Source organism: Falco punctatus (genome assembly GCF_963210335.1).
Source record: "Falco punctatus genome assembly, chromosome: 15".
Classification (NCBI taxonomy): Eukaryota; Metazoa; Chordata; class Aves; order Falconiformes; family Falconidae; genus Falco; species Falco punctatus.
In genome coordinates, this window is record NC_137595.1 from 11,509,668 (window position 1) to 11,528,364 (window position 18,697).

General features: G+C 40.0%; 1 protein-coding gene across 1 annotated transcript; it reads left to right on the forward strand.

Moving 5' to 3' along the window:
• The first annotated feature begins 1 nt into the window (after position 1).
• On the forward strand, positions 2-18,632 carry CENPI (centromere protein I). The gene is made up of 21 exons (XM_080365489.1): positions 2-104; positions 1,679-2,001; positions 2,281-2,418; positions 3,368-3,486; positions 4,636-4,743; positions 5,978-6,026; positions 6,340-6,386; positions 7,676-7,765; positions 9,227-9,355; positions 9,619-9,783; positions 10,081-10,201; positions 10,401-10,492; positions 10,809-10,926; positions 11,026-11,090; positions 11,559-11,656; positions 12,068-12,203; positions 13,733-13,857; positions 14,948-14,996; positions 15,123-15,356; positions 16,987-17,028; positions 17,394-18,632. The coding sequence occupies exons 2-21, from the start codon at positions 1,806-1,808 to the stop codon at positions 17,523-17,525; spliced, it is 2,253 nt and encodes a 750-aa protein (XP_080221615.1). The 5' UTR covers positions 2-104; positions 1,679-1,805; the 3' UTR covers positions 17,526-18,632.
• The last annotated feature ends 65 nt before the right edge of the window (positions 18,633-18,697 follow it).

An 18,697-nucleotide genomic window follows, 5' to 3' on the forward strand; every position in this document is an offset into this window, starting at 1 on the left:
CGGGCCGCGCCCCCGCCTCCCCCCCGCGGCAGGCGGCAGCGCGCATGCGCGGCGAGCGGCGCGGAGTTTGAACTGCGGGCGGTTGGAGCTGGCGCCTGTGGCAGGTGGGGGCTGCGGCGGGACCCCCGGCTGGGCACCGCACCGGGGCGGTTTCTCCCGACGGGTTTGGGGCCCCTGAGCCGGGAGGACCGCGGCTCCCTCCGCTCCCTCGGGTCTGCTGCGGGCGGCCGGCTGGAGGGCGCCGCTGTGGGGAGCTGGGGGGGGAGAGGGGCGTCCGTGCCCGCAGCGGCGTGGGAGCGCCTGGCACTGCGGAGCCCGCGCGGCGGTGGCTTTGCTGGGCCAGCCTGCCCGGTAGTTGTGCGTTAAGGCCTCTCCCACACCAGGCCTTCCTGGCAGAGCCGGAAAAAATCCACAACAAAACGGGTGGGGCCGGCGCCCGGGGAGCCGGTGCGAGAGCTGCGGCTGCAGCCCGCGCTGTGGTGACCCAGGGCTGCTGGCTCTGCCCTTCCTGAGCCGCCTGCCCCGGTTCGGGGGGCAAGAGCCAAGATCCCAGAGCGTTCAGCGATTTCTGCAACCCTTACCTGTCAGTTCCAGCTCCTCTAACCGCACCGCAGTCGTTACCGGGAGTTTCTGCTGTTTTGTAGCATCTGTTATTCTTAGGCACCATCATGCAAAGCATTTTTGTGGGAGTTCCTATGTCTTCGGTGTTGCTTTTGAATGCTGAGGGGGTACGTTTCACCTGGAGTCAGTAAGTTTCATTTGTAAATGCAAATACACTGTGTGTGCTTCAGAGGAGGTCTTGACATAGCTATGCAGAGATTTCTTCTTGGTACGCTGCACAGAGAAGTCAGTGACAAACAAACCTATAGGAAAATAGGGATGATTCTAACGTCCCAAGGAAGTGAGAGCTGAAGAGGGAGTGTGAATTGTGAATCGTTCTGGTTTACTGCGTCAGGAAAGCTGGGAAGCAAAAGATAGGCTCCAGCAATCCAGGAACATGCACGCATACTCAACCAAATTCCGGAGATTGTAGTAAAACTTCACATCTTGTGGGTGAAAAGTTGATATCTCCAACATATTGAGGAGAAAATTCTGCTTTTCATGGTTGTATTTCACTCGGAGCTAGGCGGTTTTGCAGTGTTGGTAGCTCTCATACTTGGAAGTGTACTAAAGTGTCATTTTTTTCAGTCCTAGTTGATAGGTAGAAAGGCTGCAGGAGAAACCAATTTTTTTAAAGTAGGAAGATAAGTGCTGTTATGATCCTCTAAAATCCGTATGCTGCCTTGCAGGAAATCACGACCTGTTTCCTGATTACACTGGCATACACAGACAAGTAAATAAACTGATAATCCACAAAATAAGCTCAGAAGAAAACTGTTGACTGTGTTTTGTTAACTTTCTGGTTATGTTAATTTTTGGATAAAAATACTATACAAAATTTTATCAGGTAACCTTTAAATAAAAGGAGTGGGGTTTAATGTTTGTGATTTTTTTTTCTTCCATTTTTTCATGAAAGAAAGGATGGAGTTTTGATACACTGTTTATGCACCTTCTGAGTATTGTATGGTCTTTTTGGGAGCAGGCAACTCCAAATGTTTTCCTCAAGTTACTTTGTTACCTTATACAGTATCCCTCTACAGTCTGTCTGTCAGGAAAATAATTTTTTCTTTTCTCGCAGGGAACCAGCTCTCTGATGTTCTTCAGCTGTCAGAGGCTGATCTGCTTTTTTGCTGCTTTGTAATGAAGGATTGGAACCCACGTGACAAATGAGTAAAATTCTTCAGTCTCAGTTGGCAGTCTGAAAGATGCAGCGAAGTCAGACTTCTAAGACCCCAAAGCAGCCTCTGCAAGTTCATAAACATCAAACCGATCTCTCTGCATGGCAAAAAGGAGGGAGAATTGACCCTGAAAAAAGTGTTCAGAATCATCAGTCTCCTAACGATCAGCAAAATGGCAGCAAGCAAGACTCTCTTGAGCAAGCTTTGAGCTTCTTTGAGAAAGGTAAGAGCAGTTTTAAGGTTAGGTACCTTGGACTGAAAAGGATAATAACTAAATTTTTAGTAACAATAAAATAATTTTACCTGCTGTTTTCTCTCTTTAATGCCTGAGCTTTGTAATAATTTTTTAATGCCTTAAAAGGTTTTCCCCTTTCTATTAATATATACAGAACCCAACAAAAAGGAATATATGTAAGGACCATGCAGAGAAGTTTAAAATAGTTAATTTTCAGTTCAGCTGTTTCATCCTTGTGTTTGTCATCTATTTTTTTTTTCCCCCTAGTTCAAGATAGTGTTTCACTGAAAAAGGACCACGCTCTGCAGAAACACTTGACTACTGTGGAAAGCATTGCCTTGCAAAGAGGGTTACCCCCTGAAGGATTTGCTATATTGCTAAATGTGGCACTCAGTGGCAAATTTGGTAAAATGTTTATGTACTACTAGCATGTTTTCTGAGAACATCTTTTTCCCCTCTAGTCAAACCTGCTTGAGATAATGTGTTTACGGTGACTGTATTGTAGGTACTTATATGAAGCATAAAATCTTTCTGGAATGTTTCAGTGTAATTTCTGAGTTCATGCTAAAAATAACCTCAGTTCTTGCTACAGGGGAGTGATATCCAGAAAGACATTTCAGCTTGTTACAGATATTTTTTGAGAAGCTTATTTCCTTTGCTTGTAACTGCAGGTCTCTGATAGGCTTAAAGGGTGTCCTTAGCAGTCATTGTGTCTTTTTCCTTGTTGTAACTGTTTATATAGGTTTCTTTGATCAAAATAATTGAACAAACACATAGTTGTGTTAGTGAGATTTGATAAATTTAAAATGTCATCCTAACAATCAATTCAGCAGTGTCAGTGCAGCCATTACGGTGCTTTCTTAGAAGTGGTGGCCAACATTGGTGCTTCTAAATAATGAAATATTCAATAAAAATAAAACCCCCTAAACTTCCCCCTCCCTCCAACCCTAGAGGAGCACACAAGATTTGTTTCCCACTATGCAAGTCATTTAGTGCTGTTCTTTATTTAAAATTACTAGCTTACCTCCAGAACATTAATCTGCTGATGTCTGACTGACAGTCATATAGACTTTTGCTGAAGGAACTGGTTGTTGAATATTAACCAGAAATTTGTGTTACTTTTGGTTGTCTTGCCAATACTCGATATTCCGTTTTCTTTCTTTAAGTTGGGAAGAACTGTACCTCAAAAAAATTGAGAGATAGTTAAGTCCCTACTAGATTCTTGTGTGCTGTTAATTTAAGCAATGAAGCTTTGAATAATCTTGTCCAGAGGAAATTTTGACTGAAGCTGCAAAACCCTATTAAAGAACCTGGTACATGAGCACAGTCTTATTTAAAATTGTATATTTTCCAGCTGATACACTGAATACTCATTTACTGAAGAGCCTGGTTCCAGCCTCAGTAATACCAGAAAATTCTGTGGTTTCATCTGTATCTTGGCTCTGTGTCGGCAAATGCTCAGGCAATGTCCAGGTAACTTAGTAAATGCTCACAGTAGTTATTGCTTCTGCACAGGGGTGGTGAGGACAGATTATTTTCAGGAAGCAAAAATCCTGGAAATACTTACCTAACATACTGTCATTTAGAAAGGTTGGCAGACACCCCCATTGCTGGAATGGCAGTGGGAACTGAAGAATGCTTTTTTTAAGTGTGATTGGAAGTTTGCACAGTTCCTGCTTGCCTTACGTATCTGAATTCCTTAGGAATGGTTTCTCCACCAATATTTCTGTGAAATACTTCAGCTATGTGAGGCATTCTTCACCATCTTCAGCAAGGGTATCCCATAGGTTCTGTGTACTTTGGCCGTGGCAGCAGGACTTGACTTAACATTAGCAAAACAGTCTTTTGTCTTCACATAGTCTCCTCAAAGTTTACATCATAGAATCGTTTAGGTTGGAAAAAGACTTTTAAGATCAAGTCCAGCTGTTAACCTAACACTGCCAAGTCTACCACTAAGCCATGTCCCTAAAGCACCACATCTGCGTGTCTTAAATACCTGCAGGTACAGTGCCTCAACCACTCCCTTGGGCAGTCTGTTCCAATGCTTGACCACCCTTTCCATGAAGAAATTTTTCCTAACATCCAGTCTCAGCCTCCCCTTGTGCAATTTGAGGCTCTTTCCTCTTAATGAGTAGATAGCAAGTCCTATCACTTGCTACCAGGGAGAAGAGACTGATACCTGCCTTGCTACAACCTACTTTCAGGTAGTTGTAGAGAGCATAAGGTCTTCCATGAGCCTCCTTTTTCCCAGGCTATATTCCCCAAGTTCCCTCAGCTGCTTCTCATAAGATTTGTGCTCTAGGCCCTTCACCAGCTTTGTTGCCCTTCTTTGGATGTGCTCCAGTACCTCAATGTCTGTCTTGTGAGGGGCCCTCAGATCATATTTGATGGTTAGCACATACTCGGATCTCGGCTGCTTTTTCCATTCTGATACGGGTGTTTGTGCTTTTGGCAGACTTACTTCCATAGCTAAATTATTCCTGTACTGGTCATCTGTAGCTATCTGGTTGTCCTTGAGAGTGGCGTGTAACCTTAATGGTTGTGTCTCTTAAATCAGCTAGTGATCGGTTGGTCTTGCTTTTGCCCATCACAATGTAATATGTCTTTTTTTCTTGCCTGCAGCTGCTTTTTTTAAAATGGCTGATCACAATGTTTGACTTCATTGATCACAAGGAACAAATTTATGCCCTCTATGGTTTCTTCTTTTCCTTCCTGCAAGATGAGAAGATGGTAAGGATAGCTGAAGAATATGTGGAATCAACAAAATAAACCTAAATGTTCATTAGTATGCATATTAATACTCAAAGTAGTCTGGAGTAGCTGTTGGTTAGAGGCTATTTTCTGATGGCTGGAATTTTTTTTTTTCATTTTGCATTCTAAGATTGCTGAGTAAAACTTAAATTCATAAACAGGGAAGTACTGTAGGGTTAATTTACTTTCAGTGCTGTGGTCTGGTTGTTTAAACATGTTTCCAAGCATTGTTAGCCTGCATCACAAACAGTGACAGGATATTTTGTCTTAATACCCAAGAGTAACTATGATGCTGCTGCAGTCTCTGGGATTGCCTTTTATATTGGACATCAGCAGGTGAAGTCTCCCGCTCCTGGGGAGAAACTGATGTGCTGCATACCTCACGCTAAAAGAAAAAACCACGTTTTATAGCAATATTTATTTAAAGGTGAAAAACTAAATGGTGTTCTAATGAATTGATTTGAGATATAGTTTAAATGAGAACAAGCAATCAGGAGATTTATGCTTTATGGCAACTATAAAATCCAGGTGCTGGAATATTAGAAGTGTTTGGATTCAGTTCATATTAAGATGGTCTTGGCAGTCATATGAGACAGAAATGAAATAGTTGATATTCTTTCAGTTTAGAATATTTTGTCGTTAAGACTTTTAAAGTTCCTGAAGTTTGAGTTTTATTTCTTGGAAAGATTTTAATAGTTTCATGTTTTTATACTTTTTCACCTTTTCATAAAACTGATTTAAGTTCTTACTCTTTAAAACAGTATTTTCAAGCATGATGGACCAATTGGAAAGCATGCTGGAGTTGGTGTGAAACTAATTTAAGACCCTTACAGTCTCAAGTGTAGTTAGAAGCTCTAATTATTTTGATTCAAAGGTGCCTTTCTGTTTGAAAATGTAATTGTACTTTCACTGCTGGCTCCTGAGATATCTAGATTATGTTCCAAAAAACAATCAATATATGCAGTGAGCTCCAGTCTTACTATAGGGACTGTTCATAGTGCAGATAATTTTTCTAAATAAAACTGACATATGTGACGTGAAAAACATGCTGTTTCCTGAGGGGGGAAGTAGGGTATACTCTGCCCTAACGGGGACACAGTGCAGCCAACTGAATGAAACAGTATTAACTTGTGAAGCCTGTATGTTGCTTTTAGTGTATCCTGGTTAGCAGTCTGCACATGCAGGATAGCTCATTGCTGCCTTTCCTTTGCAGTGCCCTTATGTCTGCCACCTGCTCTACCTGCTGACCAGGAAAGAAAATGGTGAGTCTATCCAATTATATGAGATGGAATACCATTTTGTGTCTTATTCTTTTTGCTGGCGCTGCCTTTTCTTCCAATGGAGCTAATACAATGACTAGCCAATATATTGCTTTTGAGGCAAGGAAGCATGAGATGGTAGGTCAGTCTGATTTGTGTAACGCTTTCTGAATTGGAAACCTGTCTATTAGCCTAGAAAGACTGATTGGCTCTGATTGCTTTGCTGTGACTTTCTATAATAAAAGTGATACTGCATTTTTGCTTGAATGTCTGATAGTGGTTTTTAAATCCATTATGTTCTTAATTGTATTTCCAGTCAAACCTTTTCGGATTAGGAGACTGCTTGACCTCCAAGCAAAAATGGTGAGTTTATTTTAGATCTTCCAGTGTTTGAACTGTGGTTAATAAGGCATTTTGTAAGACTGATGTCCTTACAGGATGGAGCAGCGTTGGCTAGTGTCTCAGGACAAGGTTAGACTTGGAATAGTAGGTTGTAGTCTTTGTAGCATCAAGCCTTGTCTGTCTTGAATGTGCGTCCCTAATTCTCATTTGCGTTTTGCGAGCACATGCAATGGCATGCACAAAGCTATACATTTTATGGCTAGGCGTGGTAAAATCTCTGAAACAAGGGGCAGCTTAATTTATGTATTACCACTTTTAATTTTCTATTCCTCTTCCTTTTTCTAGTAGTAACAAAAGCAACTGAGAAATAGAAGATTGTAGAGGATCTTGTCCTGTTGTTTTGTAAGAAAACCCGTATGTCCTGGTTTTTGCTGGGATAGAGTTAATTTTCTTCTTAGTAGCTGGTGCAGTGCTGTGTTTTGGATTCAGTCTGAAAATAATGTTGATAACACACTGTTTTAGTTGCTGCTAAAGTAGCGGTTACTCTAAGTCAAGGGCTTTTGAAATTTCCCATGCTCTGCCAGAGAGTAGGTGCACAAGAAGCTGGGAGGGAGCAGAGCCAGGACAGCTGACCCAAACTACCGAAAGGGACGTTCCGTACCATAGAATGACATACTCTGTATATAAACTGGGGGAGTTGGCCGGGAAGCACCCATCGCTGCTAGGAGACTGGCTGGGCATGGGTCAGTGAGCAATTGTATTGTGCATCACTTTTTTTTTTTTGGTGGTTCCCGTCCGTCCCCCCCCCCTTGGGTTTTATTCCTCTCTCGCCCTCTCCTCTTCATTGTAATTATTGTTATTGCTACTGTTCCTATTTTATTTCAATTTTTAATCTGTTCTTATCTCAACCCATGTTTTTTTACCTCCCACCCCCCCAGTTCTCTTCCTCATCTTGTTGGGGGAGAGAAGTGAGTGAGCAGCTGCGTGGTACTTGGTTGCTGGCTGGGCTTAAACCACAACACTATAACAGCGTGGTTTTGGAGCATTTAGACAGCTGAAGACTGTTGATTAAGTTCCTTTTTATTAGTTTTGACTACAGCAAGTTCCTCCTTCAGTCCTCTTCCTGTGATACTGACACAGTTCCTGTCCTTCATTTCATTTGCAGTTGTTCATGTACGGTTACTTACTGACATGTAGCTTTAGAAAGCTTTTAGTAATCACTGGGGTTTTTTTTGCTTCTAGAATACAGTATTCCATTTGTATATTAAATACATCCCCCACATTTTTCCTCTTGTGCTGCTATTTTACAGGGAATGCAGTCTCATCTGCAGGCTCTACTATCACTTTACAAAATCTTCTGTCCTGAGCTGGTGACGATAACCCTTCCTGGGAAAGTGAAGGTAAGGAACTGGATTTAATCTATTTGGAACCAGTACTTACACCAGTATTTGTACCAAGATTTCCACTTAAGCTGTACCATGATTTAGTGGTGAAGATTAATTCTATTTACTCTTTTCACTGGAAAAATCAGACTTAATGAGGATTCCTTTTTTCTTTCCTCTTCAGCACAATGAGATGATTTGGAATGGAATGGTATCCGCTTTTATCCTTACGAGGATTACTTTAATCCTCCTTTTGGTGTTTTTGCTGGTTTTGACTTGTTTGACACAAAGTTAAGTTCTTCAGGAAACCAGGTGTCTTATTTGGACTAGGCATTGTTCAAGTTGCTCACTTTAAGTACAAATAACAATGGAAGTCAGTAAGTAACTTCCCACTTGAGAAGTCTATGCCATAAGAAAGAGAAAAAAGTGGGGAAAAAATATAGTAAGGTGATTTGTCAGAGCCTCAAGGTAACAGCAAAAAATTACTCTGCTTTTAGAGAGGCCTACATGTATGCTTAGCCCTTTGACCAAGTAGAACATATGTAGAAGAAACTGAATATATGTATAGGAAATTAGCAGCAAGACCTAAATTCTGCAACAAATTTTCTTTTGTTACTTCAACGGGATAGACTTAGGGTTTGTTTTGTTTTTTTGACTTTTTTTAGAAGACAATTTATATGTAGGCAAGTTGTGTTTCTATAAAAGAAAGCTTGTTTGATTTCAATCTGCTTATGTACTTTGCTGTATAAATTTATACTTAGCATTGTGCTGTCTGTTGGAGAATTTACATTTTTTGGCATGCACAGAAGTGAAATAACTAGCAACTAAAACCCAAGTACATCTTCAATTGTTTTTATGAATAAACTGTGTTGACTTGTATAATAATAGCTTGATTACCTAGACCCAAACCAATCTGAATACTTTTATGATGGTTTGGCACTTGATTGGGATTTAAAGGCTCATTGTAATTGAAGTGACAAAACGTTTTGTGCAGAAAAGGTGTTGGGTTCATTTTTTCAGTTTTCTTTTCAGCAGTACTATCTACATTAACTTGAGGACTTGATTACTCATGGAATCGTTCTGTTTGGTGGGTATCACTGATGCTGAATTTGGGAAACTTTCCTAGCAACTTGCAAAAGCATACCTTGGTCATGTTTTATCTCAATGTATACTTGAGATTTAATCTACGAACTGATGATTGATCTCAATGAGGATTATAAATCAGAAGTGCTGGAGATTTCTTCTGAAGAAGGGGGCACGAGAAGGAAATAAAAGCATAACTTGAATTGTAGTCACAAAAGGTAATGAAACTGAGGAGTGATGAGAGTTCCGTGCTGTGAAAACCTAGCCTCTTGGTCTGTCAAGCAGAGTTGAGTGTATTACACATACTGTGGTGATGTTTATTAGGCTAGAAACTGATCTTTCTGTTGCTTTGCTTTAGTTTGACTTCTTGTATAGATATCTGATTTATGTTTTCAGACTTATTTCAAGAATTCAGAGGGCCCATGGAAAGCAGCAATCAATGCAGTAAGGCAAAGAAACAAACAGAACTCTCCAGTGCCCCGGCTGCTGTTCTTAGGCACAGTTCAACTTCGGTCACGAAAAAGGGTAGGTTATGGGCCTAAGGCAGACCCTAGAAGGTGTCAAGTAGCTACTTTAATTATGAATATTGCCAAATACTGGGAGTCGGGCTTTATTTCAGCACTGGGAAGGGTGGAGTAGCTATATAGAAATGCAGCATTCCCATTATAATGAAAGCCTGGATACCTTTTTTGCAAAAACCAGGGTCTTTACAGGAATGCTGGTCACAAGCATACCTGATTGCATTGGAAACTGAGTCATTGCTATTCATTTATGTTTCTTTTCTACAGAAATGGAATACCCAGTTGATTATACCTGCAAACAGTACAAACAAAAATGATTTAGAAGAGGACAGGGAAAAAAACCATGTTGATTTGTACAGGATGAATGAGTCTTTTCCAGTGGAGCAGCTACAGACCTTTCCTCAGCTCCTACAAAATATCCACCGTCTAGAGGTGAGTTTCAGGAAGGTCTTGGTAAGCTCACTGAATGTTTTCAGAGATCAAACTATATTCCTCTATGCCCTGCTTATATGTGAAGAGTGTGTGGACTACCTAGTTCTAACAGAGCATCTAGTCCTACCTGAGGGTCAGAACTCATCTGGAGTTGGTCTTGTCACTGGTGTATATACTCCAATAACAACTGGAGATGGTCTTGTTACTGGTAAAAGGACTGGACAACTGATAGAATGAGATTCTCTAGCAACTTGCTGATGTAAATATTAAATAACTATTTCTTGATTTCTCTTGCAGTTTCCTTCCCAGATGGGTTCAGTGCTAACAAACCCTTTATTGCTTCACTATATGAATTGCATCAAAGATGAATCTGTTTTCTTGAGGCTGTACTATTGGATGAGCCAGGTTCTTCAGGAAGGTAGGAGCTTGGTATTACTTTGCATGGTAGGGAGGTAAAGGATGTGTGAGGCTTGTCACCTTTCAACAATGGTACTGTGCTATTCAGTTTTATAGTGATAATCATTTAGGCTTATAACAACTGGAGGAAAACTGGATTTTGTTTCTGATTGTTGTTCTTGCTGTGTTCATATTCAAATACAGTATGCTTTCTGATTTAGAATGCACCTGGTGTGTGGCTGATAATTACCAACATGAAGAAGAATTCAAGGACTTCCTGGAGACTGTCTACAAAACAGAGTGCTTTTTGCAGGTAAGTGCCCGTTTTGTGTAAGCCAAGGAATTCACAGTCTTGTCGTAACACACTTTTGGGACTTACCTGTTTCCTGTAGTATCTCTGAGAAGTGACATTGTCTCAATTAATAAAAATACATATTCTTAGAGTAGGTCGATTTTTCTGGAGATGGCCTTGTTTCCTGCAGGAAAAAAAATTTGAGAATGATAATTTGAATGTCCTGGTGAATTGTATGGCAGGAAGGAGGTGTAAGCCCCTTTTCCAGGGTGAAGTGAGGCTGGCAAGGTGCAGGCATATAAGATGAATTTTTGAATGTTCATCCTCTGCTTTGTAGGAGGGATTTTCTTCCTGTGAAGAGTTCCTGTATAGGAGCCTTCCTCTCTGGGACGGCTTCTCCTGCCGATCACAATTCCTCAGGCTTGTGAGTTGGATCCCCCTTAACAGTTTCTCTGGTATGTGTTGTACATCCTTTGGGTGAGGCTGGACAGTGTCTGATCTTGGGGGATAAAATTTGTGCACAGATTATCATACTGGTTTCTCATTTGTTTCAGAAATGAAGTCACATCTCTATGATCCTCTGGCACAGCTTTTTTTCACATCATCCCTTTACTTTAAGGTAATTTAAGTGAATACAGTGGCTGTTTATTCTAGTTGATATTGCTGTCTGCACTTACGTCAGGTGTAGCAGTCTGAGGCATTGTATAGGGGACTTCTTTTGGGGAAGTCTGTGCCCAAATAAGGGTAAAATATATACTTACAATGTAACTTCTTCAGGAATTTGAGTGCCTTTGAGATTTTCTTTTTTGACTGGAATTAAACTAGGGCACTGGAAATAAAAAGAGCTGGTAGTACGCAAGACAATAGCTGGTTTGGTTTATTGCAATTTTAACTCAGTATTTGAAACTCACATTCTCCAAGAAAAGCTATGTAATGCATACATTCAGATCAAGGGGACATGCAATTATCTCACTAAGAAACTCTTGGTATCATTCCTTGTATATGTCAATTCTCATGGCATTTTTTACTTAGTGTAATTCACTTATATAAATTGCTGTCAGCCTGTTTTCTTTTTTGTCTCTTGCAGTGCAGTGTTCTTGAGAGCCTCAAAGAGCTGTTGTGTAACTGGTTAAATTGGCATGTGATTCATCTGAATTCAGAGTCTGGCTTTCAAGTCCATTCTTTGTAAGTTTGTCTGAAATAAGTTCGATACAGTGCTCTGTACGTTGTTCACTAGTGTGTTTATATATATGTTCTAGCCCTATTATCTAGCATAAAGACTGACTTAGCATAAACATTACAGCATTATTAACCTTCTATATTGTAAACTACCTTGTCAATCCTGTTTGTTCTTTTTTTAGAAGTATTTCTGTTGACATTGAAAACTGAAATGTCCAGAGGTCAAAATCCTTGTAACACTAGCAGCTGACATGTTTATAATATTGGTAACAATGTGTTAGTGGGTATACTGAAGAGCAAATGCATGTTGCTGAATGCCTGGTGCAGCAAAAGGATAATCTTCAGTTTCTTTTTTACCCTTCTTTACCGTTTGCAAAGAGGTGCGTATACTAACATTGCATCATGCCATTGCTGCAGGAATACCACTCTTTCTGGACTAGTGAACACAGTGGCTGAACTTGTCCACTTTGTCGGATGGATCTCTACTGTTGCGTTGCGTTTGGAAAATAATACTACTTTCTTGCTGTACTTCATCTTGGATTTCTATGAGACCGTATGTATCCCATTCATTTTGACTTTCAAAATCCCAGTACTCTAAAGACTGTTAGCACTTTTACAGCTAGAGCATGAAAACACCTTCCTCACTATAATTTACAGAACTTTGTGGTTAAATGCAAGAATGTTCCCAATACTTGGTAGATCTACAGGTGATAGCAGCTGCTGCTGCTGCATCCATAGGCAGAACAGAATACACTGCTGGAAAGTGGCTAATCTTAAGTTAGAGGTGAACTATGAAAGGGAAGTAACAATATGGCATAACAAGTTTAAAGCTAATTTATAGAAAAGAACAACGTTCAGTTCAATTTCAAACAACATATCCTGATATTTTTTCTTAAATGTTCCCTTAAAAATTGAAGTTTTTTTCACAGTTTGTCCTGTAGACAAACTAAGAAGCATAAAATAGGCTTATGCCTATTCTCTAGCTTCCTCACATCCTCTCTGTAGATGTGCTTACTGCCACGTGAACTCCAGCCATGCAGCTGTTGCTTCTACAATTTGAATAAAATTGTGATGAGTAGAAAAAACAACGATAGTTCTGGGATCTACTTGTGACTAAAATGTCTGTTAAAAATGCACAAAACTAATGGGCAACAGCACTTGTTATAAGGCTGTGTTTAAAATAAATGAATATTCATTTTTATGGAAATATACAGGGAGTCATGCACCCTTGGATATATGATTATTAGTGCTCTAGCAGACAACTAGGATTTTAATTTTTTCTTGACATTTTGCTTATGTATTCAGAACTCCCAGAGATTTCTAAAATCATGCAGCTGAGATATTAAGTACAAAGTCTAGCTTTCTGAAAATATCAGTAATTCAGTTAAATTACAAATATCTGCCTATGCCTTACATGGTATAGCTGTACTGAGGGCAGGAGGAAAGGTGAAGGTCTGGCAAACAATCTGGTGAAAAATCTGTTAGGAGGATAAGGGAAGGAGTCTTAAAACAGTTGTTGTGCCTAATCTAACAAAATGTAAAAAGTTCTAAGTATAAGTCTGATGATAAACCCATGTTTTATGGCCATATCGTCTTTTCTTAGAACAAAGCTTCATTGTGTGTTCATGCAATTCCAGCAAGGTCAAATGGAAAGATTTAATTTCCCAACTGGAAGAGATGTACGGTGTGTTTGGCTTGCTGGTATTAGCAAACCAGGTTAGGAACAAGGTCAGGTTTAAGTGCAATCCCAGCTATATATATTTCAGAATGATCCAAAAGATCAGAAAAAAAAAAAAAATGGCTGCTACCTTTTTACTTGGATCCTGGGTAGTTTTGTCTCTGCAAGTAACAGTGTCAAAACATATGGCATACCTAAATGGTTGAAGCAGAGACTGAGACATTCACCAGTGTGTGTCTCATACTGAGAAGGAAACAAAGGGAATTGCTTCACCCTGGCCTTCCCTCCTAGGTGAAGCTGATAGCGCTGGCTGGAACGCAGTGTCATGCTGTCTTTTGCTCTTAGATGCTTTGGGATTTGTTAATGGCTGTAGTAATCTGCCTGGATTTGCTTCATTCCTGCAGGTGTGTGACATGTATCTGGGGTACAATCTGCCTTTGTTGATAATGCCTCCTGCTGGAATTTTCTATCCAGCTCTTCTCAGCATGGATTCTGTCAGCTTGAATCAGCTCTGCTACATTATGTACAGGTACTACAAATGCTGTGAGCTGTAGGGACTCCTTGTCTTCTCTTTCAGTCTGTTGGAAATGAAATTACTTTGTTGTAAAATCTGAAATTACTTTTTCTTACCATGCAAGGCAAAGGTGAAAGTTCCAATTGTGTCCAGCTTTCATGATACAGGATTTTATAGCTGTAGTTCCTACTTTTTTTTTTGTCTGTTATCCAGAATAGCAGGATTGTGACCTCTTTCCTAGTATTATTTCCATATCTTTCATATGTGAAGAAAGGAGTTCCCATATTGCTTTGAGACAACTTAAGTCAGCCAGCTGGAATCACTAGTAGTTACTATACAGCTTCTCACTCCTGTGCTTTGACCACTAAACTTGATCTTTTCCTTACAAATTCTGTAATGTGTGCTGATTAGGAAGTAATTCTGCCACCTCCAAACCCTGGGAATTTGGGATTGCCTTATGTTGTCTGCAGGTCCAAACACCAGCAGTGTTTAGCGCTCTGTAGGATCCACCAACATGGCTGCTGTGCTTGGCCTTGTTGTTTCCAGTGGTTGCATCTGAGAAGAAGAGTAGCCAATTGCTGACAGCTGGCACAGGGCTCTCCATGTGGCTTTTTCTCAAGGAGTCTGCAGGGTAATTAACGTGACAGGGTGATCTCTGGGAAATAAGAGGAGCTAGTGCTTATTATATAGAACAACTGTCAAGTTGCATTACTTCCAGTGGCTTCTGTTCCTCTGCTTAGTGAATGAAAATGTCCCTTCTTAAAAATACACTGCATTTTTCTGCTGATTTTTAAGGCTGTATGTTAATTCTTGCATATATTATCTTTATGAAGGTGACTGTCCCAGGCAAACCAGGGATGTTTCAATCATTTAAGAGATTAGTATTATGGGATGTCTCCCTACTCTGTCTGGAAAGGGTGGGTCCATGCCAAATTGATAAAGTCACTTTCAGTTATTTTTTCATATGTCTCTCTTTTTTTACCAGTAAAGATTGGTAATCTCTCTTGTGGAGGAAATAAGCTTTCTTAATACATTCCTCCAGCTTTTTTCAACACTGGTAGGTAGTAAAAATTTGCTAACTTTCTGGTTTTGTTTGTTTTTTCAGGTATCGAACCAACTTGGTGGCTGCAAAAGAAAATGAGCTGAGTAAACAGGTATGTGCTAGAACGAACCTTAGCAAGGAAGCTGGGCTGAATGCTGATGGCATCCTTTTAAGGACTGGGGGAAGTACACAACTGCTTTGAGGATGCTATTTATTAATTTGTGTTCTTGTCCCTCAGAAAATACTGCAATTCAAGTTCAGCAGGCAGACATACCAAGAGTACAACCAGTATGTCATAGCTATGGTGGGTTGTCTGTGGACATCCAGTGTATTCCAGAAGGATGTTCATCCTCGAGGTCTTCGTATGGATGATGAACTGCTGAAGAAAACTGCAGTGCAGGAATTCAAAACCAGCTTTAACATTGTCTACCATCCAGCCCTGATGGGCTATGCTGTCCACTTCCTGCAGCAGGTAATGGTGTAGGTCAGCAACTGGGCTTTTGGCAGCACCAGATGTACTGTCTTGACAGTTTCTCTAAAGAAGTGTTTCTCAGTCTACTGGCTGACTTGTAGTCAACTGAGCTTTCAAAAGCTGTTATGGCATTCCGTGTTTTTGTCAGATCAGTGGCACAATTTGAATAGTCTGTTTGCACGGTATGAAAGCATGAATGTGACAGTTTTAGATCTGAATTTGTGCTTATGATAATTTTGAGGATAGAACTAAAATAGCTAAATAAAGAAATAAATAATTCAGTATAAGCGTCCCGGTACTGTCCTGCCCCACAAAATATGGAGCGTGACCTAAACATTTAAATTCCAGGAAGTCAAGAAAGAAGTAGTTGAATTGTATTCAGGTGCACGCAGTAGAACTTTTTAGCAGTGCTTTCTGGTTCTTGCAGTAGCTTTTGAGAATGGCTTATTAAACAAGAAATACAAGTAACTACTTCAAGTACAGCAGTGAGATAATATGGTACTGTCTTGTATTGTCTGATACAAGCTCTGCTAGTAGCAGTTGTGAATTCCAGGTGTCATCATGTGTCCAATGCAGTTACTGAATAGTGGAGGGAGCAGCTTGCCGGAGTTGTTTCAAGATGTGCATGCTGCTCTGAGAAATCGGGTCTTGTAGGCTATCCAAAGGGTGCACAAAGATACCAGTGTTGAGGAACACCGGCATGCTGAAGGTGTGCGTAGGTGTGATTCCTGAAATGAAGCAAGGGAAACTTAAGGTTAAAGTTGAAGCAAAGAATGCTCGTTAGGAACACTTCACAAATTTGCCTTCATTTATATACTCAGTGTCCTGAACATAGGTAGTTTGTCTCTTACTGCTGATTAAACTAAAGTTTTGTCTTTCCCAGAGGAGACTTATTTTATTTTTGTTCTATACAACTTCTTTTCCTTGGTGTCTCTACTGTTGTAGCAGAAGTTTTTCATGTCTTTTGTCTAATCCTTTCTGTTCTGAGGTTTCTTGTAGCTTTTGTAAGTTAAAAAAGAAAACAAAACCAAAGCAAAAAACACAGCAAAACATACCCAAACCAACCAACCAAACAAAAAAACCTCTCCAAAACTTTCTGATGGAGAACTTTTGCATTCTTCCTACTTCAGAACCAAGAAAGAGGTATTGCTTAGCAACTATCACAGATCTGTCTCAAGACAGGAAAAACTATTTAGCTGCAGTGCCATCTTTTCTTAGATACTGTGCTGAGCACCAGAGGGCACTGCTCTGCAGCACACTCGGAGAACACAAGCAATAATTTAATGTCAGTAGATTCTCTCCTCTTGCTCTTTCTCATTGTTGGGAATTATCTATCTAATGTTTTGAGGGGGTGGCTTTTACACTGTAGAGAGACAATGGTTAAAGATACCTATAAATAATCTCTGTTGCTATCCAGTAATGCTGCAGCACAGGGCAAGAGGGTCTCCATATTGTTACCACTTGTGGGCACACTGATGGTAGAAGCCCATTCTGAAGCATGATTTAAAATTTCCCTGAAGTTCTTTACACACTTGCAATTCTCAGTTCAGGAGGGGGCTAAGCAGAGGCCCGACAACTCTGGACATACTTTTTATCTGATTTGATACTATTTTTATTCCCTCTCCTTAAGGCTTGGCCAGATGATACCACCTTCAACTTCAGTTTAATCAAGGTAAGATTTTTCTTGGTTTAGTGAAGCAAAACCAGGCAATTTTCAAGGCCATCACCATTAGTGATGGAATGAAGGCTTTAATATCCATGTTCATTTGGTTCCTGACATGTTCCCTGTTGATCCAGTAGACTTTGCTCATTTTAGAACTGGGATTTATAAACATCTTAATATTAAATAAAAGTTCACGATTTGTCATGTTCAGGCTAAGAATGTGTAATACATAAGCAAAAATTTTGGACATTTGGGAACAGACTAGGATGGATGTTGTCAAACCGGAAGATGATATTTGCAGACCTTTTCAGCCTGGTTTAAGAGACAGACAACGCTATGTTCTGCACATCTGACTATTCTTTCTGGTTTTGTAGGGAAAGAAGTGGAACTGGTATCTGGAATATCTCTATGCGCAAGGTTTAAAAGGCTTGAAGGTCTTTATTGAAAGCAGCATCAATCGTGTTTCCCAGGCCTCTCACAGTAAAGCAGGGAGTGTGAAAGCGTGACCCTGGGACTTGCTGGAGCCTTTTAACTTCTGGAACAAGAAGGGTATATAGTGAACTGTGTCACTAATTGCTCTGTTTCTTTCCTCTGGGAAAGAATGAATTCCCCTTGTCTGCATTTTTGTACTGACATCTATTTTAGGGAAGCGAAGACACTGAAGGAATGCTTAGGCTGGCTTGGTTCACTGACACTGAGCTCCCTCTTTTCCTTGCTGAACTTCTCTGATCTGAAGCTGCTGACCTCATCCACATTTTTTCATCTTCATTTTTATTTGCTGGAGTATCTGCTCCGATTAAGAAACAGACATCTTCCATCTCAAAACTGCAATGAACCATGTCGCTTCATTTATAAGTAATGTTGATCCCTGACCTGCTTTGCATTCCTTGACAGTAGATTATAAGAAACAATTTAATCAGATTTTCTGGGATATCATATATATACCGGATTGGAGCACTAAAAGTTTCCCAGTTGCCTGTGTATATACTGGCTTTTAACAGACTGGCTTTGACCAAACTGACCTTTCTGAACTTCACTTCCATTGTGAAGCTTCCCAAAGACCTTTTTGCTAACGTACTTAAAATGTTCTTCTAACGCAGCTGGAAAATTTGGTGCTCAGTTGATGGCTTAGCAACGATTTGAGCATTTGAACAATGTTGCCTCTAGCTCATCGTTTTCTATTAAGTGCAAATGTAGCTTTCCTTTTCATGTTTTTAGTTCTGTACATGTTGTATATGTGTGCATATATATAATTTATATTCTGTAAAATGTTTCCAACATGCCATTTTATTTGAACACTGAGTTAGAAGTTCAGAGAAGCTGAACTTGGGTCTCATATTTCACTGTTGTAAAATGGAATTGTAACCACTTGAAAGGTGGGTCAGATTACATTGAATTTTGCATTGTGAATCTGTACTTTGGTCTAGTAAAGGGATCAGTCCTGAGAGTGACTCCAGAGCCACTAAGGATGTGTTTGGTTTCTTCATCCTCTTAAAATCAGACCGGCTCTAGGTTGAGTACCGTACTTGGCTCAAATAGATGATCTGGTTAATATGCATATTATATTCTCTCAAGAGAATAAGAAAATTTTTCAATAAAGACTGAACGAGAAATTTGCGAGATCCACTTAGACTAAATATCGCCCTTTCTTATTTGACTGTATTATTTCAGCTACTGT

Excerpts from the sequence above, each read along its gene's own strand:
- CENPI (XM_080365489.1), top strand. The coding sequence starts at position 1,806 with ATGCAGCGAAGTCAGACTTCTAAGACCCCAAAGCAGCCTCTGCAAGTT. Across the intron at positions 9,356-9,618 it reads AACTTCGGTCACGAAAAAGG|AAATGGAATACCCAGTTGAT; the intron begins GTAGGTTATGGG and ends TCTTTTCTACAG. Across the intron at positions 17,029-17,393 it reads TCAACTTCAGTTTAATCAAG|GGAAAGAAGTGGAACTGGTA; the intron begins GTAAGATTTTTC and ends CTGGTTTTGTAG.